At 35.5% G+C, this 26,542-nt stretch overlaps 1 protein-coding gene across 37 annotated transcripts in view; it reads right to left on the reverse strand.

Moving 5' to 3' along the window:
* Positions 1-26,542, reverse strand: part of SLMAP (sarcolemma associated protein) — an 81,490-nt gene that overhangs the window by 23,576 nt on the left and 31,372 nt on the right. For 7 of the 37 annotated variants that reach the window (XM_084531236.1, XM_084531238.1, XM_084531208.1 and 4 more), the window contains exons 2-13: positions 24,057-24,204; positions 18,573-18,645; positions 17,232-17,268; positions 16,187-16,249; positions 14,726-14,821; positions 14,333-14,404; positions 13,349-13,489; positions 12,197-12,334; positions 10,769-10,937; positions 10,635-10,685; positions 10,016-10,066; positions 5,709-5,771 (exon numbers count right to left, since the gene is read on the reverse strand). In XM_084531236.1, coding sequence (XP_084387362.1) covers positions 5,709-5,771; positions 10,016-10,066; positions 10,635-10,685; positions 10,769-10,937; positions 12,197-12,334; positions 13,349-13,489; positions 14,333-14,404; positions 14,726-14,821; positions 16,187-16,249; positions 17,232-17,268; positions 18,573-18,645; positions 24,057-24,204 — 1,102 coding nt within the window. Of the gene's footprint in view, positions 1-5,708; positions 5,772-10,015; positions 10,067-10,634; positions 10,686-10,768; positions 10,938-12,196; positions 12,335-13,348; positions 13,490-14,332; positions 14,405-14,725; positions 14,822-16,186; positions 16,250-17,231; positions 17,269-18,572; positions 18,646-24,056; positions 24,205-24,837; positions 24,953-26,542 lie in introns of all 37 variants that reach the window. The other 30 variants (XM_084531219.1, XM_084531220.1, XM_084531225.1 and 27 more) reach the window with 7 other exon arrangements.

The raw sequence follows: 26,542 nt of genomic DNA on the forward strand, positions 1-26,542 counted from the left end.
AAATCTAAGTGGGTGCAAAAAATAATTAATAAATTCTCAAGTTATAACTAGCAAAAAAAAAAAAAAAAAAAAGGAATTCTAAGAGCTAGTTGCTTGAAATGAACACCCACTAAATAGAGTGCACATCTAGAAATACACCATGGTAAAATAGCAGTTGAGAAGCCACCTCCACATCACAACTGCTTTATCAGTGCCCATGAAAAGTATACAGAAATAGCCTTTACTAGCTTAAAACTTTCAGAACGCTGCTTTCCATAAGGCTGTGCATACATCACATTCAGGTTCACAAAACCGAGTTTACATAGCACAGACAGGGCAGTCTACCTATGTATGTCAGGTGCATAAACACCTAAAAACTGAATTTGAGGCTAGATTGCTAACTTCTAACTAAGTAGCCTATTCCGGGAGGACACGAACACAAACACTAAGACCCAGGGAAATAAGTCTGGATTCATCAATGATACCAAGAGAACTACTAAAGCAGCAATTAATTTCTTGTTACAGGATTTCATTATTTCATATTGCTTAGCAAGAGGTTAGGCAATGCCAACATACAAAGTTACTGAGCGTCAAGTATCTTACAGATCAAATAATCAATTTCTATGCAGTAAATCTTGCACTTTAGACAGTGTTGAAAGCATTCCTAGGGGGCTGTTAACACCCAATGAAACACCAGGCTGAAGCTGCCTCTCATCCCCATTCGGCGCTCTCCCTGCTGGATCCCTGACAATCTGGCAGAGAACAGTTTGCTGGTTCAGCCATGTGCTTAACAGGTAATTGAGATGGAGAGAAGACAGGACATACAGTGCGTACAAGAGTTCAGATTAAGCAAGCTGGCTGACAGGAAATCATTCGCAATTCCTTAGCAAAAAATAGTGAGTTTAGTCATGGTTTCTGGCTTCATGTAGGTCTGGAGATTACGAAGTCTCTATATTCCTCTGATGGCGTGTTGCTGTCAACATGACAATCTAAGGACAGATGCAGGACAAGAGTTGAATGGAGATATCTTTTTCAACCACAGATGGAAATGGCCAAGCTTTTAGACATGAAAACCTGAAGTCTGAAAACATGTTTGTATGACCAAAAGCTTGTCCCATCCCATTCCTGCACCCCAGCCAGACAAACTACTCTGTAAGAGATACATCCCCCATCTATTCTTATCTACCAATATTGTCCTGCATTTTCAGAAGCTTTCACAAATACTGTTTCAGTAAAGCACTGAAATGCTCTCTGGATTTTTGGGATTGGGTTCAGGAAGTCACTTGTCATCCAGTTCAGAACAGTCACTGTGCCTAGACTGTGGAAGGACAACAGTGGGCATCGAGCTTCTACAGCCGCAAGCAAAGAGTGACTTGATGATATTATGAATGCTATTCTGCTTAAAATATATAAAATCAAACCTAAACAAAAGCCTTAAAACGTGATTTTTCCAGGACTCAGTTGAGGCTGGAAGAGTGTGCAGGTAGGAAGGCAGCAAGAGAGGAACTGCGGAATTCTGCCCTTATTTCTAAAAAAATGAGCTGAAAGTAAAACCTTGCACTCAGAATAGCTATCAACTGCCTGATCTGAAGGGCTGATCTTCTATATGCTGGATGGTTAGCTTAAAATACACCTCTGTGATCAGCTTACAGAAGAAAATTTTATGTTATGAACTGATGAATCTTGAAGTCTTGACATTGAAAAAACAGAATAATTATAACACAAAAGAAAGTAATTAGTCTTCTTGGCCCAGTCATTCTCACAAACTCTCTGAACATTGGCAGCAGCTCTTCACATTTTTGAGAATCCCGAGTTCCCATGACTAAAAGTCATGTGCAGATTTAAAAAAATGTTGCTTTTCCCATAGAGGTTTACTGTTTTCTAATGCTCATTATGGCAATTTTAATTTCAACATTTGTAACTAAGTTGCTTTCTTGACACTATTTCAGCAATAACACTCAAGTCCCCTTGCCCAGTGTGACCCGAAGCTGGTACAGCAAATATTTTTTACTTGGTGGCTGGCACCTCTCATAACTTCCAAAGAGACTAAATACTCTGTGTTTTAAAAATAAAGCGTTAGGATAGTTGAAAGCCAACAAGAAATAGCTTATTTCAGCTTGCCTGTGTATACTTAGGTAATAAATAGAAAATTGGATGTAGACATGAAATTAAATAGCATTTCATACTTCGATTCTGTACTCTTACCTCCCTAGTCACTAAAGACAGCAGAATCCAGATGACAATCAGGACTTAAGAGAAAGTTGAAGTAGATATACCTGTATCTTTAAAACTTCCCTGTTTCAGATCTCTGCAACTTTACATGTTACTATTTCAAAAAAAAAAAAAAATCTTCATAAACTCCATCACTTAAATTTAAAAAATATGTAATTAAAAACAAAATCTCCATTTGTCCTGAATCAGGATGTTCGTTTTTGGACACACACAAAAGAAAAGAAAAAAGAGGATCCTAGATTTAACCTCTGGCAGAAATAGTTTTAATATTTCATTTTATCCAGTAATTACTTATCAAAAATTAAAGAGCTGTTGATATATACATATATATAATATTTTCTACTGAAATACCATGCTTTGAAGTTAAGATTTGCAGATCATATTTAAGTCAATTCCTGTCATTTAAATTTAAGAATTCCCCTTTAGAAGTAGGTTGCCTATTACTATGTGCAATCCGATAGGATATCTTAGCATTACAATGATTGCTTAAGCAAGTGTCCCCTCTCAATATATTTCGTTTTTTGTACCAAATTAATCTCTCAAGGAAGCCAGTTTTGAGGACCAATGAAAGGAAACCTGGCCCTCTACAGAAGTTTCAAAACATCCGGAAAAAAGTTATACTAACCAGTTTTAACTTCATTTGTCACCCACAGGTCATAAATACATTTTTAAAAGTTGAAAACAGCCATTCAATCCATTCAAAACCTACTCCATTTAGATACATAAATTATTGAAATAGAAGCGCAAAGGAATAGTAAAAAGGCAAAAATTGACTTGCATTTAAAATCATAAATGCAAAATCATAAAATGAGGAAAAAACTAGGTCATAAGGAACAGCTAAATTGGAACAAAAGATAGGAAGCTGACAGGGCACTAAACATCTCTTTTGTCTATTAATCATCACATTTGGCAATAACTCATACCCAGTACTAATTAAGAGGAAGAAGAACGTGTCTTTTTTGCTATCGATTGTACTGGATTTCACCAGTAGTAACCAAAAAAAAAAGTTATGAAATGAGCATCAGGTGAACTGGATGTAATGATCAGAAAACGGCATACTTCTCAGATCATTCAGAGCAAGATTTCATAACATTTTATAGCTGCTGTATATCAAGAGTTACTGGATGATGTTGTGAGCCCTACTGTTTGGAAAAACAAAACAAAACCAAAACACTAAAGAAGTCAGGTTTTACAAACAATGCTACATACGTTAAGCATCCATGCTGCATTGCAATTGAGATTTTAAGAGTCCTATTGTTTCTTCCCTACCAAAAAAAAAAAAAAAATTTTTAAAAATCTGACTATCTTGAGGAGTCTGGATTGATGTTAACATGTAAGTACTTTTAATTGCCTTTAACCTCATAGCAACTGTTTATACAGAATATTAAATAACTTAATCATCAAATTCTCTTTCTCATGCTACTTTACACACATTTCCTTGACTCTTTCCTCTTGCATTTTTCTTCACTTCCCTGCTGAAGCTTTCCTGATTTCTTCCCTGCTTCTTCCCCAGAACTAGCAATATGCACACTTTCCTCTTCCTACCAGCAGAAGTCAAAACCTTCTCTTCTCAAGCTGCATCACAGCTGTTTCACTTCTCCTTTCTTTTTAGATTTCTTGCAGATGATAGTTTTAATGCCTCTGCTTCTATTATGAAACAGCAAACCCTACAAAGACTACTTAAAGATGTGACATGCATTTCCAGGATTTCATTTTATTTTTATAATACACCTGCTCCTTTCCCAAAGAAAACCGGGACGGGGGAGGGAGGAGAAGCGTAGTATAGTATGACAGGCTGCCCTTTCTCAATCCTGCCAGTCTTTGTCATATCGTTCTAAACTTCAGTATTTGCTGAACATCTTAAAGCCTCGTTCCTGGTGACCCCCACTACCTCCCAACCTTCACTGCTGCAGAGAATGAAACACAGGAGCAGGACTAAAAAGAACAGCTTTTACATACAAAATTAAACAGACTTGGAATCTTTTTCTTAGTTGATAGTAAAAACATACTAATGAAAAATGCAAAACACTGAACCCTTGAAGCTCATATCCATTCTGCTGAATCCACCAAAGCCTTACAGTTTCTCTACTCTAGCTTTCAAACCCCTCAAGAAAGGGGAGACATACATAAATCGACCTTTATTTTATTGTTACTACTTTAAATTGCATGTTAAAATCTTTCATTAGATCCTGATGGTTGCTTCTGCTTCTCAATAGTGACAAGACTGGCCACATTTCCTTTGCAGACTTGGTACTAATTTAAGTTTTGCTAAAGTAGGTTAAGCTAATGCCCAAACAATGAAAACAGTCAACCAAGTTTTATTTGAACATGACTCAGCATGCCCGTTTTTTCAATACAGACCAAAAAAAAAAACCAAAAAAACAACTTCAGTTCAGATTATGTAATAAATGAACTGGATTCTTTGTGAAATTTAAAATTATTTTAAACGTCAACTCTCCTGGAGACAGCTACCACTCATACACTTTTAAAAATAAGGACTTTTCAATTTAATACAATTTAAGTTTTCTTTGATAAACTTTAGTAGTAACCCGTCATTCAGTTTATAGCACTGCAATCGGTTTCACAAGCAGTAAAGTCAAACAAGTCTGTTATGTTTCCCTACTGAAATACAAAGGGGAGGGGAGCCTAACAGGCATAAATGTCAAAAAAAAGACCATCTTATTTCTGTTTAATTTGAAGAGTTAACAGAAATTATGTATTAGGGGAAAAATAATTCCTTATGCTACCAAGGACCTTTCTTTGAAGTTTAATAGCACTTTTCTCTTTTTCCTAATTGGACAACAAGTATTAACACCTTAAGTGTTAATACAACCTTTTTGTTAATTACACATATGCAGATTCTGCTGCTTCATCACTCAATTTCAAAACCCATTTGCTTTGAAAAACAAGTTGCTCATTCCAGAATATTACATCTTTCCAAAGATTGGTATTGCGTATTTACGCTATTTTTATTAAAAGAATCTCTTATATTTCCACATAGAAATTTAAACCTTGTTTCCCTTTTTGTTCTTTGTAACAGATAATTAGAAAAATATGTAAAATAAAAAAATATAAATATGTAAAAAAGAAGTGAAATGGAGAAAAGGCATCATTACCTCATCTCTGTCCCACAGCAGCCTGTCATGTTTGCTTAAACTGACATTTGTAGGCTTTCAACTTCTTAATTTGTAACACAGATGAAAAATTACACTCAGTTTTAAGTATCAAGTGGCAACACTACCACCCTTTTACTGGTCAGAGGAAAATAATGGATTAACTGCTAAGAAAAGACAATTCGATCATTAATTTCCAAGAGCAACGATATCCTCTTCCTACTAGAGGCATCTGTTTAATACCACAATGCCACAGTTCTATGCTTAACAAGTTTCTGCTACTACCAAAATAATGAACAGAAGTGACAAATTCTGGGTTTTATCCACCTTTTCTGAGTTTTGTGTTGTTTTTAAAGCAAATGTGACGAACACTCTTGTACTCACTCTGACATTCTATGAATTGATGAATAAAAGTGCAGTCCCCTCCACTCTTTGAAAGAAAGTGCTCTAGTAAAGAAAGAAACACTGAAGTTTACATCTTCTTACCATTTTCAGGTTGATGCAACAAAAATTTGAAAGGTATATTAACAATAGTCGTCATTGTGTATTTACAGTGAACTTTTGAGGTCTGGGTTAGATGCAAGTAGACAATACGTATTTGAAATAACATCTGATTGGGTGATACTAGAAAGAGATTACTCTGATCAGCTTCAAAAGGGTACCTTCAAATCCTAAAGTCTAAGAGCAGTTCTTAAGCATGAGGAGAAGTTCCTTACCTCAGTAGAAGCTATTTAAAAAAAACACTTTATTTACCAAATTTAGTAGGAACAAGTTAGAAAATTCCAAACATTCTGCATTTGGCATTTTCAGTATTACATTTTCAGGTTAGGTGGTGACAAATGAATTCCACTGAATTCCCATTTACAACTTCAGACCTCTGGCAAAAAGATCAACACACAAGTGATATTCTAATGACAATAAATTTAGAATACATAAGATGATACATTATTGAAACACGCAACTCCATAGTGCTGTCATCAATTCCTATTTGTTAATTCAGAATGAGACATTAATATCGGAAAATACCAAACCCAATTGCTGAAGAAATAGGGAGCGTGTATTTAACCTACAGTCTTCAGCATTTTATTCTTAGCTTTAAAAGGGTATTTAATTATTTTTTTTCATGTTTATTCTTCATATGGCATACCCTCTTGAAATGCAACAATATTTATTTTACAAGTGTAAATATCTTCCTTTACTCTTTTTAAAAAAGGTTCACTGCATTGAAACAGTTGATTTTTGAAAGGAGGACATTCTGCAGTAAAGATCTAAAAACTGGGCTCAACTCCCAGGTTTATCTAAGTCTTTTATGGAAAAGAACCTTGCTCAGCTCCCAGTTCCATCTCTTAAAACAGTGCTAGCATTTGCATTCTGAAGAACCTTAAAATCCTTTGACCTCAAGAGTCTAACAATCTCAACAGAAAAGGCTGCTTTTTTGTACACAAACCAGCAAAATTGGTTATATTTCAACAAATTTGCTCCATCATTAGCTTCTGATATCAGCAACCTAGCTGTTATGAGGAAGGACATAATATGCACCTTTACTGTATTTGAAAGTAACTTTAAAAAGTAAGTTTTACTTTTCTAACCCACAAGGACAAGGGTTTTAAAAGACAGCACCACGGTCACCATGGCTATAACATCTGTTTTCCCTTTTTTTTTTTTTTAAGCTTTTGTACATGATCCTCTTAAATGACTGTACACAAGTCTTTAGTATCTTTCTTTATATAATCAATGGCTCAAAAAAACTTAAATCTGAAAGCCACTGAGAAAAATACAAGTTACTGAAATAACTTAGTTCTACATGTTTGTCAGTGGCTCAATATAAGTTACTCCCTTTTGCACCAGAATTTCCATATGTGCATTGAGAGAAAATGAATGCCTAACCATCAGCACTTTAAAACACTTAGTTATAAAATGACTCTAGAGACACTATTAGAAGAGCTCTTTGTTCCTCTACTTCTGTGGCTGTCCATAACATTAAAAAGTCATGTAAAATCCTTGTTCTTGCAACAGTTTAAGTATTATGTCTAGGAATAAACCTTAAGGACTTGACCTGAAGTTTTGAGAGACAAAGAGACAAAAGGAACATTAAAAAACATACGAAGTTTGTACAATTTTACCTTTTTCCTCTTTAAATAAATAAATAAACTGGGGGGAGGGGTCATATGCAGCACATCAAAAAATATTTAAGAGAAAAATCTTGTCTCAGAGTTTTAGTTGTGTAGAGCATTTAATGATGGAAGAGTGTAATACTGTAATGATAAACAGATAGAGGGAACCTTTTTTCTCTCTTACAGGCTATACTATGTAGTACAAATCCAATTCTAGAATTTCTAATTTCTACCTTTATCTATGCGTCTTTTCCTTATGCAAACTATCCACAACCTCTTTCACTGCAGGAGCAGCTGAATCTACATTACAACCCTTGAATTCTCGGTTCTTCTAAAATAATGTGAGCCTACTCAGCAAAACACAGTAACTGTTCCCTGCTGATTTCAAGAGGGCAAAATCCAAAATCCGGCAGAAAAAAATTACTGCCCATCTGTCATTATATGAGAGCTGGATAAAGGACAGAAGAACAGAGAAAGGCACAGTCTGTCACAAAGAGAACACAAGACAGCAAACTCTAAATTAGAGTCAGAGGAATGTCAATGGACTTGGTATAGCTGAAATGTGCAGAAGAATGTGGTACAACAGAAAATATGGAAAGCTAAGCGAAAACACAGAATAAAATAACGTTAGACGCATGAGAGAAAAAGGCAACTGATTTCATAAACATGTACACAGACAACTTGAATGGGAAGTTCTACAGTGCCTATAGTCAAAAAATGAAAATAAAAAACCTGGCAGACAGCTTTCTAAAACTCCCAGGTTTAAGCATAAGTGCCTGTCCTATTGTTACGTGGGAAGAAGGAATATGTATTTCTGTGCATTCATCCACGTGACATTTTGACTGTTATGTGATCCAAAATAAATCAAAAGGGGGATTGCTTCATAAACTTTGAGAAAAAGAGTGAATAGCAAAGGTACATTGGTATTTAATTGCTATAATTGCATAATAATTTGTTTTTGACATCATATTTCAGACAATTTATCAATTTTGATGAATAAAGAGGTGTCACTATTTAAAAAGATGTGGTATTCCTGTACACAAATTTAAAGCAAGTGTTCGACAAAAAAAACAGGCATTTATTCTACGTTTACTATGATGTTGCAAGTTATTTCCCTGTAAAACAAAATATATTTGAGCTCATAGCTTGAAAGCTTTTAGTATATGTTTCAATTCAGTGCTAGGCAATTTTTTTTTCCACTGTTTTATACGATTTTCTAAAAACCTCCAACAACCTAACTTACTGAAGTCTTACAGTTTCTATGTCTAGAGCAAAGAATGGTGATTTTTATATAGTATTTCAGTTTTGCACTGTCGAGAAGTTAACTATTTTCTAGGGTGGAAAATTAAAAAAATAAAAATAAAGGCAAGTTTATTTCTTAACCATTCTACCCATCAAGCATGAGGAGTATTACCAATTGAAACCTATGGAAATTCATAGAAAAGATGGATTGAAGCTAAGGCAAAGGGATAACTAGCACTTAGATAAAGGAGTTTTTTACACAGTTCCTGTCAGTGTGTAATGTTTCTCTCCTCCTGCTCCAAATAAGTAAAAGACATGAAGTTATGCCATTATTAACTGCTTTTATTTTGCTATTATTCTCCCTAATTAAGAAGCTCTTCATTTATAGTACAAAGAAATTAGATAAAAAGCTAAAAATTAGAGCATAGACAGCTTTTAAATTTTGTTTCCAAACACTTAAACAGCATAAATATTAGCTGGAACGACAAGTTCTCATCCAACTATTGCTACCAGGCTTCCTCAGAGCTTTCACTACCCAGGAAAATGCAGCAAATGGTCAAGAAAGCTACATCAAGGGATAATTTTAAATGAACACATGACAACAAATTTATCTTAGTTAATGGAACAATTTAGTGAATTTAGAATCACAACTGGAATAATCTTTTTATATATGAAATCAGGCAAACATTTAGTCAGACTATTTTATACTAAAATCCTCAAGTGTTTGTCTCTCAAATGTCTGTTAAGATGTATTGGTTAAAAAACCTAGCTTAGACTAATTTTGTCTTAAAAAAATAGTTAATCTACATTAACTCCTGTTTTGTAAATAGATACTCAAGTTTTAAAGATAGCTTCTGCTATTGGTGTGTCATTGCACATCACACTTGCATTTTTCATACGTTATAGACAGCAAAAAAAAATTTGCTGACTTTACTTACCATACCCAATTTAATAGAAAAATTGTATGTGTCTGTATTGCAAGGGAAAACAAAGGGGAAAATGGTTAATGAAGGTTTTCCACTTTGTGTCACGGGTCTGACACCACTTCACTGGATTCCCATTGATTCCAGTGAGACTCCAACAGAAAAAAAAAAAAAAAAAAAAAAAAGAGACAACTTCCACATTTGGCTCCTTTGAATTTACAGAATTTGCTAGAACAAAACAAAACAACCTGCCTGGACTGAGAGCCTAAGCAAAAAAACTGCTGGTCAGAAGAGTGGTCAAATGCTGTTTCATTTTTTAAAGAGAATATTATTCAAAGTAAGACTTCACAGAACAAAAAGAATTTGTTCAAACATCAACCATAAGACAAAAGGTAGCCTTGAGATACACTACCTTTTTCTGTGCTCCCATTAATTTTAGGTATGAAGTCATCGACTTGTATGCCTAGGATTAAGAAAGGGTATTATTTCTAGAACCAAACAAAATGTTTTGGTTTTGTTTGTTTATAAATACAACACTGTGAAATGTAAATGGCTTTTCACATTATTTCTTCCAAGTATCTAATCTAATCAAACAAAACAGATAAAAGGTAACACATTTTCCAGCAGTACAGATCATGTTTCCGATTGTTCAAATGTGTACGATGTTGTTATCATCCAAAGAATTACTGTCCATTACATATATATGTATATTATATATATATATAAACAATTTAAACAAAATAAAACAACAAAATCTTTGGTGGGATTAAGGGACGGGGAGGCAAAAAGCACTCAAATTGAGCAACGAACCCTAGGTGCGAACACTCACAACAGCAGTGCCCTCTGCTGGCACTCTGTTGTGGTCACACATATTTCAATGTTAATCTGTGCAGAGAAGAATCCAATACTGGCAAACTTGTAAATACGTTACTCTATTGCCAGAAACCGAGACAACATGATTATTATAATAAAAGGAATTGAACAGATATAGTCTGGAAACCAGCTTTAAACAAGAAACTGATCACACCTACCTAAGCTGTTGTGTTCTTTAAGAGTTTTCTCTTGAAGGTGTTCTAACCGTACTGTAAACAGAATTCCAAGAAAAAGATATTTCACAGATTAAAAGAAAAAACAAAAAAACAATTTTTCCCCACTAGTGACTAACCTTGTAAAGCAGTTAGCCGCTCATTGGTGAAGTCATTATCGGCCTGCAAAGCTTCTATTTTTGCTTGAAGCTCTTGCTCTCTCTCTTCCATCTCATCTATTTTATGCTGCAGTTCTTTTTTCTCAGCCAATCCTTTCTGTTGGATTTCTTCTTGTTTTCCTTCTGCTACCTGCTCAAAAGAAAAGAAAAATCCCCAAAGAAATTAAAATTAACATCTAAAGGAGTACATTTCCTTGATGTTTTTATGACTAAATGCGCTAAAGTAACTTCCTTTGGTAGTCAGATGAAGAAAACATGAACAACACAAATTTTTTCTACTGTTATTTTTCTATATGCTTCAATTTAGGCACAATAACAGAGAGAAAAAATCTCAAAGCATTTCAACTAAATTTTTGTCTGAAGCACCTGAGTTCTGCAGAACAGTACCAGGGCCCAAGAACGAAGAAATACCTGAAGTCTCCCATCTCAAATTACCAGTCAAAACCCAGAGGGCCTTCTGAATTGAACATACATTGCACAGATCAACTTGATTGAAAGCCACAGCTTCTCACTTGCTGGACCTCATTGTAAGTTTCATATATTTCCCTCCCTGCGAAGCTAAGTAATAAGTTTTGGTTTTGATCCTTTTGTGTACATTCATCATCATCAATGATTAATTCAAAATTGAGACACCAGGGGCCTTAAGACCAACAACTTAATATTTTAATTTGGAAAGAAGAAATTTCCATCTGAAATGCTAAGCTGAGATTCAAAGAACTTAAGTTAAAATTCCGGTATTTATCCAGGACAACTACATCTGTCTCAGGGCTAAAAAAAGAACGCTACCTTCCTCAATCCTGTCAATCTAGACAGGAGTCTCTTTGGGAACAGGCTTTATCACACTGTCATTAGTTTTTTCTCCAGCATAAAGGACCTTTAAATATTAATACACTTAGGAGTTTAGTTGAATAAACATGACATTGTGCTCCTCTCCACCTAGAAGCCGAGACATAATTTCACTGTCGTGGGCCATCTGTGCTTGAAACTGCACAATAAGGCAACGTGAAATGCAAATTTATTTCTAGATATAGCTTTCATTCCCATTAACTAAGTTAAGTTTTTTTAAGTTTGAAAGGTCTTGTTTATATGAAACAACTGAATATGAAATTTCATGTATTACATAGTTTTACATTAAAAACATACTGCAGCTTCAAAAATATGTTAACTTTTAAGGTGAATGGAAAGGGAACCTTTTTAGCAATTTAACTGATGACACTTTCAGGCACATTAAATGTAAACCAAAAGAATATGTAAACATTAATGTGCATCTTTCTTTCATTTACTTATCATTTTAAAAGTTTCTTAATCTTTGCTTGATTGCTGCATTAGGAATTAAACTTTCTTTCATGCATTACAGTTCCACTGTAAGTCAGATAAGGTTGTCATTACCTTTAGCTTGTCAGAAAGATCTTTAATTTCATTTACAGCTCCATTGTACTTATTAGCTAATTCTCTTAATTCTTCCTGAGTCCGCTCATTCATTTCTTTAAGATGAGTACATTCATCTTCTGTATTACTTAAACTCCGCTGTAAGATAGAATTACAATAAATACCAGATTTGTTACTAATAAAATACCAAACATTCCATTATTATTTTTTTCCATGAACAATATATGCAACAAATCATACTTGCTTTCAAACTGTTTTGTTCCTAATTATTAAGGCTAAACACAACAAATCAAGTCCACCAAAAATGCCACCTGTATAAAACTTGGTAATATTCTGTTCTGTTATAGAACATTACCAGTAGATTATGTTAAAAGATATTAGCTTCATGCACATGAAAAAAAAAAAAGGCTATAAATTTAATTGTGACTGGTAAGAATAAAGAGCTGAAATATGTGATTGGAAAGTAGGAGAAAGCTATAAGTAAACATGAAACTCTGACCATTAACAAACCTGTCAAGAACTATTAAAATATACAAAGGTGTATTTAACTGAAGTCTCTTAAGATTATTTATTACAGCACTAAATCTGTTGTATTCCCTAAAAAGCATGAAGTGGATGCACACTTCATGAATATAATAAGCAAGTCTAGGATATTTCATAACCTAATAGAATCATAGCAAATAAGGATAACGGAAAGAGAGTTGGAAAAGACAGTAGTGAGAGATATAATAGGTGCAGAACCTTAAACAAAGTGTCTAACACATCATCATCTTAACAGCTCATTCTTAAGTGTAATTTGTATGAGCAGTTCAGCTTATATTTCCCTAAATTTTAGGGTTTAAACAAGGTCTAACAGCAGTTTTTCTAAATCACGTGTCATTTTAAGCTTTGCTTCTTTCCCAGTCATACTAACTTCTATAAGACTACTTTATCCATTCTAAATTGTGAGCAAAGAGTTTCACGACTAATTTCTCAATTTCTTTAACAACGTTAAGTACTAGATTAGCATATAATAAACAATGTTATTTAATATACTGTAAGTGCTACAATACAACAGATAGTGGCCTGCTACAGGCAACAAACATGGATTTAAGCAGCAGCTGTTACAACTATTTCAGTATTTCCAGAAGACTGGTTATGAAACTAGAATACCTCCACTTCAGACAGTTTTCTGACTACTTCAATTTTCTCCTGTAGGACCCGCCTCAGGGACTCTTTGGCTGTTGTCTCATAGTTGTGTTTGTCTTCTTGTAATGCTATAAGCTCTTTTCGTATACTGTCTTCTGTTTGATTCTGTATGTACAATTCAAATACAAAGATAAAATATAAATTAATATTTTGCTGAATACATTAGATTGTGATAAGACCTGTTCTATTCCAGAATATTTAGCAATTGCTGGCAAATGAGAAAAATGTTACAGGCAAATCAGTGATCAAGGATTCTTGACATAACTGTGTGTAAACCACCTGTATGTATGATGATGGTACACATTCTATAATGAGCTTTGTCTTGTGTTCAGAAAAAGTATAGTTTTCCTAAAATCAATGTCAAACCTAGGAGACCTACGGTATGATAAACCAGAACCATCTGAGGTCCCAATTTGAAAGACCTCAAACAGGACCTGCAAAAAAGTTATTATAACCTAGGTAGATGTGAGTAAGAAAAAAAATAATTTAGGCATAATAGTGGCCTTGCACGTTATATGCAAGGCATGGCATACTTGTTACTTTGTCTCTAAATATGAGACAGCACATGTCTAATGCCTTTTTCCGAATTCCTACTTGAAAAGAAATATTCACAGTAAACAGGGCTGACAGAATGGTTGCTTCTCACTTATGACAAATTCTTTTCTGCGTTTCACTATACACATTTATATGCATATACAAAAAAAAAAAAAAGAAATCAGTTTGTGCTAAAAAGATGCTGAGCGATAGCCATTTATTTAAATTTAAAATGATTCCATGAAATACAGAACGGACCTATAATTTTCATGATATTCAGATTATCAAAACGGTATAGCCTCATCTCAGAAAGTTCACAATCCAACTGCTTTCCTAAATGTCTAATTCAAAATACTTTAGAAGAGCTATATTTCAGTGTTCATAGCACAGAGCTCTACTAAATTAATTACTTACTTTTGAGCATGCTTGTAGCTGATTTCCCATAACCTCTAATCTTGATAGCAGCCTGTCTTCATCTATTAAAGCCTAGAAGAGACGTTTCATTCTTTGCATTAATATTAGATGTGGCAAAACAAATAAACTATTTCAATAGAATATTGTGCTCTAAGTAGTTCCAGTACACAACCGCTTTATTTTCATTTTATTGGACTATTTACCATTAACAGTTATTTCAAACCTGTACATAATCGTTAGACTTAGTAAAAATTGTCTTTTTCACAGTTTAAGAGAACCACTGCATGCTTTTTATTCTTAGGTCTCCCCCCCACCCCCATTTGTAAAGTAATAGATACAATTTATATATCACTATTTTTTCAGTCTAAGTAGGGAAAGGATGACTGCCAGTACCTGCCAACTAGTATCTGAAGCCTCTTGCGTGACAGCAAGTAGTCGCTGAAGGGTTGCCAGCTTCTGTTCCAACATTTGTTCCCGATGTAAGGCTTCCTATGACGAGAGCAGAGAGCCAACTGGTCAGTTCAGTTAGAACAACTCAGAAAAACAGAAGGAACAGAAGAAATACCTAATACTGTTAGACTGAAAGAAAAAAGGAAATGTGAGTAGCAAACACTGTCACATCCTATTTTATCCATCCACATTTTTATTTGGATATTTCAATTAGAAAACATTATCCTATAACCTCAGGTTCCTAAAAAGCTTAAATATTCATGCACATGTTGCATATGCCAAGTACACATAATAACAAGTTATTCATTCCAAGACTTGAAACAGTATACCCACTTGGACTTTTGGCAGTAATTTAAGCAACGGAATTGGTGTAATGACCTAAAGACAGTTTTGGTAGCTCCCATGCAATTAGCTGTTAGTCCTTATGTCAGGTCACAACAGATAAACGCCAAGAAAGAAGTGATTTTTGTTTGTATTTGTTTTGAAACCGTAAGAAAAAAAGAGCATCTTTGTTAACGATTCCAGGATACAAGAGTGAACAGACTGGTGAGCAAATCTGTATTTGCCCTCTCAAGAAAGAACATATGCCTGAGCTGCTTCCTGCTGCGTCAACAAATACATATAAAGTTAATACCTGTCTCAAAAACTCATCATTGTTTTGAGTAATTGCCATTAGCAAACAAAATACAGATAAAAATAAATCAGTAGAATAACACACAAAGCTACATACAATTTACCCGTAAGAACATTTAATTTATTTTCCAGAAAGCTAATCTTCTTATAATTTCTGAAGCATTTATTTACATATGTTAACACACACTTTCAGTGTTGCCATTTTGCAGTCTAACACTTTTGTGATATGATACCTTTGGGAAAAAACACACCCATAAAAACTGACACAGGGGCAAACACAGAAAGGTTGGTGGTGTGAATAAGGAAAAAGAACTGCTGGCACTGTCCCCTCCTTAGTTATTTCCAATTAATTCAGAGACAGAGATAGTCACACTAAGAAGTTATATTCAGAGAAACTAGTCCTTGATAAGCCAAGTGACACCTTGTTTTGCCATTCTTTTGTATTACACAGTACATCTGCAGCAATACGTGATGCTAAAAATTCCAGGAGCAAAAGAATATTGGGGGCAGATAGGGAGAAGAGGAGAAATGCCAGGAAAAGTCATAGTTCATACTGCTCATGAACAATTCCAGAAGTTTACATAGAACTATACTATGTTAAATTACAACAATTTTTACGCTTTTTCACTATAGAAAAAGGTAGTTAAATGCTTATTATGTTCCTGTTTACAAACTGCAAGCCAAACAAAGATATATGGACCACAGGATTTGGGTTTTTTTGAAGAGAGATTAAATATTTAGCCAAACTAATACTGTGATGAAAAACGTTACCTGTAGATACTGTGAAAGCTGAAACAATTCCTGAGAATACATACTGGGAGTGTTAGCAGCAACCTGATGAATAAGAGAATTTATGAATCAAAATGTTTTTGGATTTTTCACTAGACACAAATAATGCAAAGTTTGTAATTTAAATCTAGTCGTGAAGATAAACTTCACACTATATAAATAATAGTGTTTTCATTTCTTTATTGTTCTACTATTATTTTTCTTTGCTTTAACACAGAACTTCACAACTCTGGACTGAGACCCCACTATGCTACCACCTTTACAAGTTTTTCAATCACCAAAGCCCCAAAAAGCTTAATCTCTAAATACAAATCAGGGGCATTCCAGAAATGAGAAACTAGTTTCATGTTCAAATTCAATGCGTCTCATCCTCCCCATTCAGACTTCATCATACATTTTTAGTTGACCTAACTTCATCATCTTTATTCACCATAGAAGTATGTGTTTCAGATTTGGTGAATACCTGTATTATCTTTAAGCATAATTGTTCTTGCTGCATATTAGCACCATCACCTTAATCGATTTTTATAGACATCCAAATAAAGTTTCACTGTTCAGTGCCACCATCTCAGCATGGCTTTAGAAAGCCTGCTTTTTGCCAAGTCTTACTTTAACTCTATACTTTCTCCAGCCCCAGAAATTATTCTGGATTTAGGGCTAAGGAGGTGATGTGGTGCATTGTTGCTGTTGCTTTACTTGCAGGCTCTCTACACTGACATCATTCTGAAACTGTTTTTCCACACAGTTACACCTACAGTCCCCTCTTCAGAATTTCTGCCCTCCCACCCCAGATTCACAATACATACACTGTTTTGAAACCTTAAATGCAAAGTCTATGAACTCTTCAGGCTGCTGACTTCACAATTAAGTTTCCTTAGTTTCTCAAAATTTTGTTCTGCATGTTAAAAACTTTGATTTGAACCTGCTTAAGGTAATCCATTTTTTTTTTATAGGCTAGACAGAAAATCACTTGTCCCAGGCAAGTAATACCTATTAATAGGGTTTCGACAGCAAGTTAATGAATTACCTTGTCAACAGGACTTGGTAATGGAGCATGGATAACACTACAAAAGAAAAAAAAGTAAATGCAAAGTACAGGACAGTAGTTCAAAATCCATGAGATCACTATTACTGTGCATTTAATCACATTACTTTGTACTAAAGCTTTTTCTTGGGGGTAAAAATGAAGAGTTTATAACAATAATGAAAAAACGTACTACACTAAGTGACATTTTTGAATTTACAGAACTATTTTCAAATTATAAATCTGAAGTGTGTTCTAAAAACACTCTACCCACTTCTTATCCAGTAGTTACATATTTGATGTTTCTAAACCCAACTTACTAAGACTTTAAACAATTTGCATGCACAGAAGAATGCTTATGGAAAGAGAGACAATATTGTACTCTTGGTCACAAATTCAGAGTATATTAACTGATTTACATAATTCTATACACTTCCACTTGCACGTTTTCATCACAAAAAAATGTAATACTACACATTTCTAGTTATTTCTTAGCACATGCAATTACACTGAAAATTTTCCATAATAATAACTTTAATAATAACTTTAGCCTTCCAAGAAACAAATACCCTAAATATCTCTGAATCCTAATGATGTAGGAATATTTAAATAATCAAAGGCATACAGTTGCTGAGGATGAAAGCTGATTAAAATTATGTCATTTGTAATTGTCACTCAGTTACTGCAAATGTTTACTTTTTTGTTATTGTTGTTTCTACTGCTCTTTGAAGTTTTCTCCAATATATGCACATACTCACAGAAAAGCCTCTTAGTATTCATCTGAATTTGCAAATACTCTCTCATCCAATATATTTTATGATTCCTTCCCCTCCAACTCAGACAAAACTTTCCTTCATTGTAACACTGAGTAACTACACCATGAGGAAACATTATTCTATTACTTATCTGAAGAATATAAACAGTGTTATGCGTACACACATACAGACAGAGATGATACTTGCTTCACTTTGGTAGACTTTGTGCATTTAAATTAACAAAAATAACAATCTCAAATTGTAAAACAGGGAAGGAGAATGCTTCATTTGGTTTCTTTCTTCCTGTGTTATTCTGTTTTTAATACCATTTCAGTATACTAAGAATCACATTCAAACAGAGAAGTCCAACTTGGTAAGAACTTAGTTATTCTTTCATAGTTGCCTTGATTTTTAAATTTGACAATCAAATGCAATTTCTTTTTTCACAATGCCTGCAGAAGAACCACGTTCTCAGTTTTCTTTGCTTGAACACACAAAAATGTTCATATGTTGATTTTAAATATAATACCCATCAAATCTTCAAAATCCAAAAATTTATTTTTTGCCATACACAGTTACTTATACTTACTCTGATCGCAATCGAGCTTCCATTCCATCTGGAAGAAAAAGTTTGATTGTGGAGACTATACATCCATGGGTAACTGAAAAGAAACAAATAGTACATCATCATGATCCGTTACTATTTAATTATAAGTTCAATGCTTAATGATATAGTAGAACCAAGTGAACTGTCTTAAGAAACTCCAAGGCAGGTGAACAAGAAAAGGCAAAAATGCCTTCCAGCATCGGTGCTTTGCTCTGCCTTCTCAGACGTTCTCTGTTAACAGGAAAATTTACCATTAGAAATTCCAGTTTAGGCTGTGTACTTGGTCCTGGCCTATGAAGCAGGTCCAATTCCAATTCTTCCAAATGAGCAATGCCTGCAAGATTTCTTCACTGCAGTGAGTTAAAACGTTATGTTTGGTTCATAAAACAAGGGTAAAAAAGAATGCATCTTACCCGTGTTAGTTAACAGGAATATAGAAGTATAAACATAATAATGAGATAGCTTTTTGACACAATTCCTGTATCTAGAGACTTCAGAGGTAACATGAACAATTTATGTCACCTGACACTCATTTGGCATTTGGAACTTGCCAAGTAATCGCTATTTAAAAACACAGAGACCAAAAAGGGAGCACAACAGAGAGTACAGGAACATCCTCTTGGGTACTATGAGCACCAGCAGCATTCAGGACAATATATATCTACTGTTGTATGCTTGTAGTATGTATCTGAAATACACAGCCCTAGTCAAGAGACTTTTCATTTCAGAAAGATTCAGAAAGTTTGCTTCTCCAGGACTGAATTCAGGATCTTTTGAACTGACAAAAGATCCTGAAGAATAAGAGAAGGAAATAGAGTATTTGACTCTCCAAATATTCAGGATACTCAAGATTCTTCAAATATTCTTCAAACATCAAGATCAATCTCTCTCCTCGTTTCCCAAAAATTACACTGGTATCATTTTCGATAAGAATGCAAACAGTCAAATCACAGCTTTTTTTTTTTCCTTGTGTAGTTCTATGATTTGGGAAGTAAATCTTCTCAATCTCACAGAAAGGAGGATAGAAGTTATTTGCTAACCACCCCAGCAAGCTGGATCCAAGTAACTATATGGTCTTCTATCGCTACACCTAAAGAACCCACCAACATATAAGACACAGCTGCTCTACTTTCATAGTTATTAATATCAGCAAAACAGTTAAACGGGCTTTGAAAAAAAAAAAAGGACAATGGGTGTTTTAGGACAACGGAAGTACTCCAGGGAAAAGAGACAGGTCTTTGAGGAAGCTACCTGAATAGAATCTAAAAATACAGGAGATGATCCACCTAAAGAGTTCTTCCTTAACCTGCATTCAGTACTAAAAGCTAAATACTTTGGAGAAATATCCTTTTGGCTACAGCACCTTAAGTTGCTTTGCCTTTAAGTTGAAACATTAAATTTACATGCCAGCAAAGGACAGGACCTTTTTCTTGGAACAGATTAATCCATGGGTTTGGGGGCCTTTTTTCTACAGAATTTACAAATCTGTTCTTGAGAAAACAGTATAAGAATAAACAAAGGTACATTAGGAATATTAGCTGTATTAGCTGTAGCTTGTTGTACTCACACTGCTTTCACATGGAAGGCTCCTTTCCTTTAAGGCACCATAAGGAAACTACTGATTTCAGGAAGAAAATACGAGGGTATGTGAAATCAAAGGTAACAGGCAGCCTTACCACTGCACCATGTATCAGGTAAGCACACAGTGAGATTATGTAATTCTCAAGTTTTTTCCTTAATGCTCACACTGAAAAAACATACTAAAAATCTAAAGCTTTTGTGGTGTTAAATAAATAAATATGGGTCTTAATAGTGACTGAAATAGTGATAGTGAAAAGGCACGGAGCATTTTGTTTGGTTTATAAAACAAGAAATAAAATAAAATCTTACTCTATAATGAACCGATAGCTAAAGGGTAAACAGAAGAAAAATCAGACAGCCTAAGGGAAAGGTAAAGCAACACATTAAGCGTTATAGTGGCAGCTGGAGAGGCTAGTAGGAATTGCTTTCCCTCCTGTCTTTATTATTTCCTTCAGAATATCTATTATTTCCTTCAGAATAAACAATAATAAATTAAAAAAAGAGACCTGTGGTTGCCCAAAGGGCAGGGAAATGCCCCTCCAGCCACAGCAGGTCCCTCAGCCCCGTACAGCTTCCCGCTAACCTGCACTCACCTCCCGGGCTGAGGGACGCGGTGTGAAGAGGTCTCGGCGGGGCCTGCGGCCCGGCCCGGTTCTCGGCCCGGCTCGGCTCGGTTCCGGGCTCGGTTCCCGCTGACAGGACCCGGCCCGGCCGCGGAGCCGCGGCGGCTGCGAGGAGGCAGCAGAGGGCGATGCCCGCCCGCGGCTCGGCGCTGACGGCCCCGGGGGAAGCGGGGCCTGGGAGCGCCGGCGAGACCAAGGGCAAAGAAGGGAAAACTCTCTGCCTGCAGGAAACCTGACGGAGCCGACTGCAAAGCAGCATAAAAAGGGGTTCTTATCTTAGGTTTTGGTTTTGTTTTGTTTCAAAACTTTTGCTTCATGGATAGACTACTGGGAAATTATGCTCTTTTCTTGTTTTTCATGTGTTACTGGGAAAAGAGCAGTCAGGGCAGCGACCCCAGAAGTGCTAAGAGGCTGCCTCTGGTACTTCACCTGGCCAGTTCCATGCAGCTGGGACATGGCACCCAGCGGGTGCCCCACCTGCACAGGCTTTTACAAACTCCATGCCAGGGAAAAGAGGGATGAAAGGTCCAAACCTGACCAGAAAAAAAGTGCACAAATTGTATTTGAACGGACTCATCAGCTATTACTGACGGGGCTGGAAAGCCTCACTCCCTTCCAAGTCGGTACTGTTAACTCTTAGAGTGTCCTGGTAAGGAGCGGGACACTTAGGAACTGCTAAAAGAAAATAAAGCAAAGCACACCAACACAGGGAGAAAAGCACAGTAGGGTGATTAATAGATAAACACGGCAATAAGGATAGGGAAATGAGCAGGCCTGGGTGCTCGCTCGTAATAACAACGAGCAGACGAATAAGGAAGCAGGAGGGCTGGAAACATTTCTCTCAGGCCTGTTAATGACTTCAGCTCGGCAACAGAACTTGGAAGAACCAGTGCTTACATAAGACAGCCCGAAAAAAAAGTCACTGAACGTGCCACTATTTTAACGATCCAAACCAAGGTCATATTTGCAAGGAAATGACTTACTAAAACACAGGCTGAACAATAAAATAAAAATAAATATATTCTAGCAATATTTACGCAATTCAAAATTTACCTAGCCAAATACACACTGCCTACCCAGTCATAACCTTATAATTGCATACAGCTAAATGCTGCGATGCCTTATGCAAGTAAAGTGTTATATCAGAATGCAAAATGGTTTTAAAGGGAACCACTAATTTAAAAACTCCTTTCATGTCTGTGTTTTGTTACTAGGTTAGGTTAACAGTAACATCTGAGATTACTGCAATGAATTGGTGGAAAAATAAACTTTTATGTGCATTCCAATTGCATTCATGTGTAACCACGTTAGCTGTGATGCAGCTGTTTCATGCCCCTGCATGATGCAATTTTCATTCATTGCTTGAGGAGGCACGGAGAGCAAGACAGCAAACTTGTACACCTTCCTCATTAGCCAGCTCAGCACATTCATGAGCAGTTCTGGAGTACAGTTCCTATGTTCAAAGCAAAGGGAAGGCAGCAAAACCGGATTGCTCATGACACAGAAGCTTGGTCACAGGGATCGTGTCCTGTAAAACTAACACAAAGCCATTGGGAAGAACTGCTGCTGTCATTCAGGTGACTGCTTACAGTGAAACTTCCACAAACTTTCACGTAAATGAATTGCAAATAATTGCTGATAAAAAAACAAAGAAACTATTTTCTTCTTCCAACTAAATCTTAAAATAAAATAAATATTGATTTAGGTCTGAATAGACACGTACAAATTTGGTTCCTTTTAGTGGGGACAGTACCATATCAAATAGACAGTACCAGGTTCATTGGAGATGCAAAGTATTCCTTTGACCTATTGATACACTGAATACTACTAGTGTTTGTAAATATTTGTAGTTGTGTCACATGAAGTAACATTTTAAGTAACTCCTAGATGATACCAACTAAACACCCAGGAGTTAAATTTTCAATAACATAATTTGTGAGTAAACAAACATTTTAATGACCTTTACTTACAACTTTAATAGTTGCTTTGTTCACTTAAGGCTCTTCAAAAAATCTACTGCTGTACAATGTTTTTTGTTGTTGTGTGTGTGTGTTTCTGTGTGCTTTAAATAAAAATTTTACCATCAGCAAAAAAAAATATTTAACATTATTCTTTCAGTTCATCCTTTCCGAATATACTTTCCTTTAATGATAAGCATGGATAAGACCTATGAAGGTCTTGTTCAATAAAGTAGTGAAGTAGAAATGCAGTGATGACAGTTCTGCTGTTTTATTGATAAATCAGTTACTGGATTAGGATCCTTCCACACACGGCCAGAATACTGATGTCCACGAAAGTAGCAGACCCATTATGTATCTTAAAAGTCTTGATGATATTTATTACCATCTATTGATTACTATCTAATAATTCAAACACAGACTAGCCTTTAAAAACAGAAATGGCTCCTGAGACACGGTACATGAATGCAAAAGAATAGAGACTGAGGCTGCATTTTTAATCGATTTACGAAGACATGTAGCTTTTATCATAATATGAGATCTCCTGAATGTGAATACTGGGAGAGGGACAGGAACAAAACCAAACCAAACAAAACCCCATCACTTCATTTTTTAGCTAGCAATTTTTTTCTATCCTCATTTTTAAGTAACTGCAGGAACGAGAAGTAGTACCAGTCATAGAAAAAAAGTACCTAGATACCTTGACAAGAATAAAATTACTGTGTTTAGTACCTGTTTAGCACTTTATCAATAAACTCAGTTTCATACTTCCGCCGCATTATCAGCTGAAACTTTAGGGTTCATATGCTTGAAAGAAAGGTAGTGACAAAACCAAACCCAAAAGAACTATGCATACAGCCCCACGCACACATGCTCACACTGAAGTTTTAAAATTGCTCTAAGTCAATTGAAGTGAGACAACAGGCAAGCACAGTCCTAGTGACCTATCCTCCTTTTCTGGATCTGCATTACCCATTCAAAAACACACCAGCACTCATACAGCCACCCAAGCATGTGGTTTAGGGAAGCAAGTCAGTTGAAAATCTAGTTGTCAGGGTGGAGGAGGGGGACAGAGCCAGTTTTTTCAGCAAATCAGTTTCTTGATCTAGTTTACCCTGCAGCCACAAGACTCACTGCCAGCACAAAAGAGGGAATGGAACCAAAAACAAACACACAAAAAAAACTGTTTCCTTTCTTACAACAGGAATACCATTTACTCTTCAAGTTTACACTGCAGCAAGATATTCCAATAAATATAGTTGGGGAAAAAAAAAAAAAAAAAAAAAGAAGATCCATACCCTTACCTTTCCGCGTGTTCTCCGTCACATCTACACCAAACTGGATGATGTCACCTGACATAATCTCACATGGTGGGCTCTCCTCAGATCCTCTACTCAGTCTCTGACTATTAATAAAGGTACCATTACTACTTTTAGTGTCTTGAAGATAGAACTGTAAAAAGAAACAAAAAGAGTAGTTAAGTTATACAGGAAAAAAAACAAAAAACAAAACAAGTATGATGAAACTGGAGCTCCAGTAAAATTTTATTTGCTTTAAAATATAGCTTGATACCCAGTGTAGAAGAGAACTAATGGATTAAAATCAAAATATTCTCCTCAGGATGTAACAGTTTTACATTATCAACAATTATTTTTATTTGATTTTTATTAGTTTAACATACAATTGAATTCCAGCACATATATTATGCAAATAATTGCAATGAACTACACTTAACCTACTGCCTGCATGGAAAGAATCAGATGTTGTTAGCAACACTTTTTATGTAAGAATTTATGTTAGCTCACAACAATTCTAACTGCATACAGTTTATGATGGCAACATTCCATTACACAAAAGTGCTGGAGGGAAGACTAGCATTGAGGGTGAAAAGAAAAGATTTGGAAGACGACAGGATTCAGGAACTGTAATAACACTTCAGTGAAACTAAGGAAAACAAAATGAGGATGCCTTCACTTCTCAGGGAAACTAGTTCACGCTATTATGTTAATCTTAAGATTGCTGCATCATCAAGTACCTTTGCAAATATCCATTTGTAGAATTAATTCAATTTTAATAGCCACTTACTGAATCTGAAATGGATTATGACACAAGACTTCTAGTCAGAGGAACTGCTGCATCTGAGGAGAGGTTACCGAGCAGGTGAGTCACCTGGCAGAGGACCGGTGCCACTGGCTAAGACCTGTTCAGCAGACAGCATGAAAGAGGGGACTGGAATGTTATTAAGCAGCCAGGTGGAGCTCTGCTATCTGAGCCATATTCAGGAGTTAAAGACAACGCCAGTTGTTAAAGGATCCTTATGGGATGCTAGAAGTCCCTGACTGCCTGCACTTGTAAGGAATCTCATCATGTCCCAAAACAAGTATAAGGCTGGGGGACAAGTGTTGCCTTCAGAAATGAGGATATTCCCATTGTTTTATTATATATTTATTTTTAGAACTCTGTGAGGAAAAAAAAAAAAAAAAAAGCTTTTATTTCTCTATTATCATATTCCTCAAAACAAAAAAAATAAAAGCAATAAATATAGCACCCCAAAAATATTGAAGGAAAATGTGGTCTTGAAATGGAGAGACTAGCTCTGCTACTCTTCAAATCTCATCTTGCAAATAACAGCAAGCACATGACACACGTGCTTGTCCTGAGTGGCATAAAGTAGCGTCCCTAACCTGAGAGCTTCAATGCCATCGCGTCCAGAAGCTAGGACTCAATACAGCAGGTAAGGTGAATGTCAAAACTGGAAAGCTCAGCTAGATGGCAACATGAAAAACAACACATGAAAGACTTTTTTCTAAGAGATACGCCTTTGGTCTTAAAGAAGAAAAATCAATTAGTCATATGCTCATAAAGGTGAAGGTAAACATGAATTATGGACAGATCAAGAAATATCGCCTGCATTCATTGTATTAACAATCAGATCCACCCACTTTAAATAGTAGTCTGTATATATTATTAAATATTAATATAAACATAAGTCATAGAGCTTTTATAACAGTTTAAAGTCAATCAAATTAATTAGCTCATTAATTTACTAATCTGAAAGTATTCAACCCTCTCATGGTTCCATGCAGAGGTAATTATTTTTACATCCTGTTTGTTCTCAATTAGTGCTCTGCTCCACTTGAAAATCCTTCTGTTATGAAAAAGTGAGTCACAGGCAAGGAGAAACAAACATGTTATTTGCTTTTCCCCACCCTTTTCTTTCCTATACATAATACCTGCCTCTTACTCTTCAAAATTTTTGATTCATCACTGCCCATTGTAAACAGATTTCTGCAGAACCAACAGACAATATAGCACAGAGAAATACGAGAGATACCGCAGGAAAGGGAGTGCAACAAAGCATCAGCAACACCAAACTTAGAAAGTACCAATGGAGTCACAAAACTCAAAGTGGGGAAAAAAAATAAATAAATGACTAAGAAATACACATTAGATTTAATACTATCAAATCTATGTCCATTTATGTGCACGTTACTGAATTTCATTATGTAAATTTTAGAAAAGTGATGCTCTTTAAACAACTTGAAGTCTTTATAAACAGGATTAAACTACTCTGCTTCTTGCAGCTAGTGAAGAAATTTGTGTCCTTTTCTTGTAACACGTCCAAATGTTATTTCCCTACTAGTTTTCACCAGTTGACATGGTCTTTCTCAAAGGTTAATTTCTCCACCACTTTTGTAAGGTTGTTAGAAGTTATCCTCCTGAACCAAAAACAAGCACAAGCCCTGAAACAGACACTTGTATCCATTAAGTGGTACTTATAGCAGTATAT

The sequence above is a fragment of the Aythya ferina genome, assembly GCF_964211825.1.
Source record: "Aythya ferina genome assembly, chromosome: 10".
NCBI classification, from domain to species: Eukaryota; Metazoa; Chordata; class Aves; order Anseriformes; family Anatidae; genus Aythya; species Aythya ferina.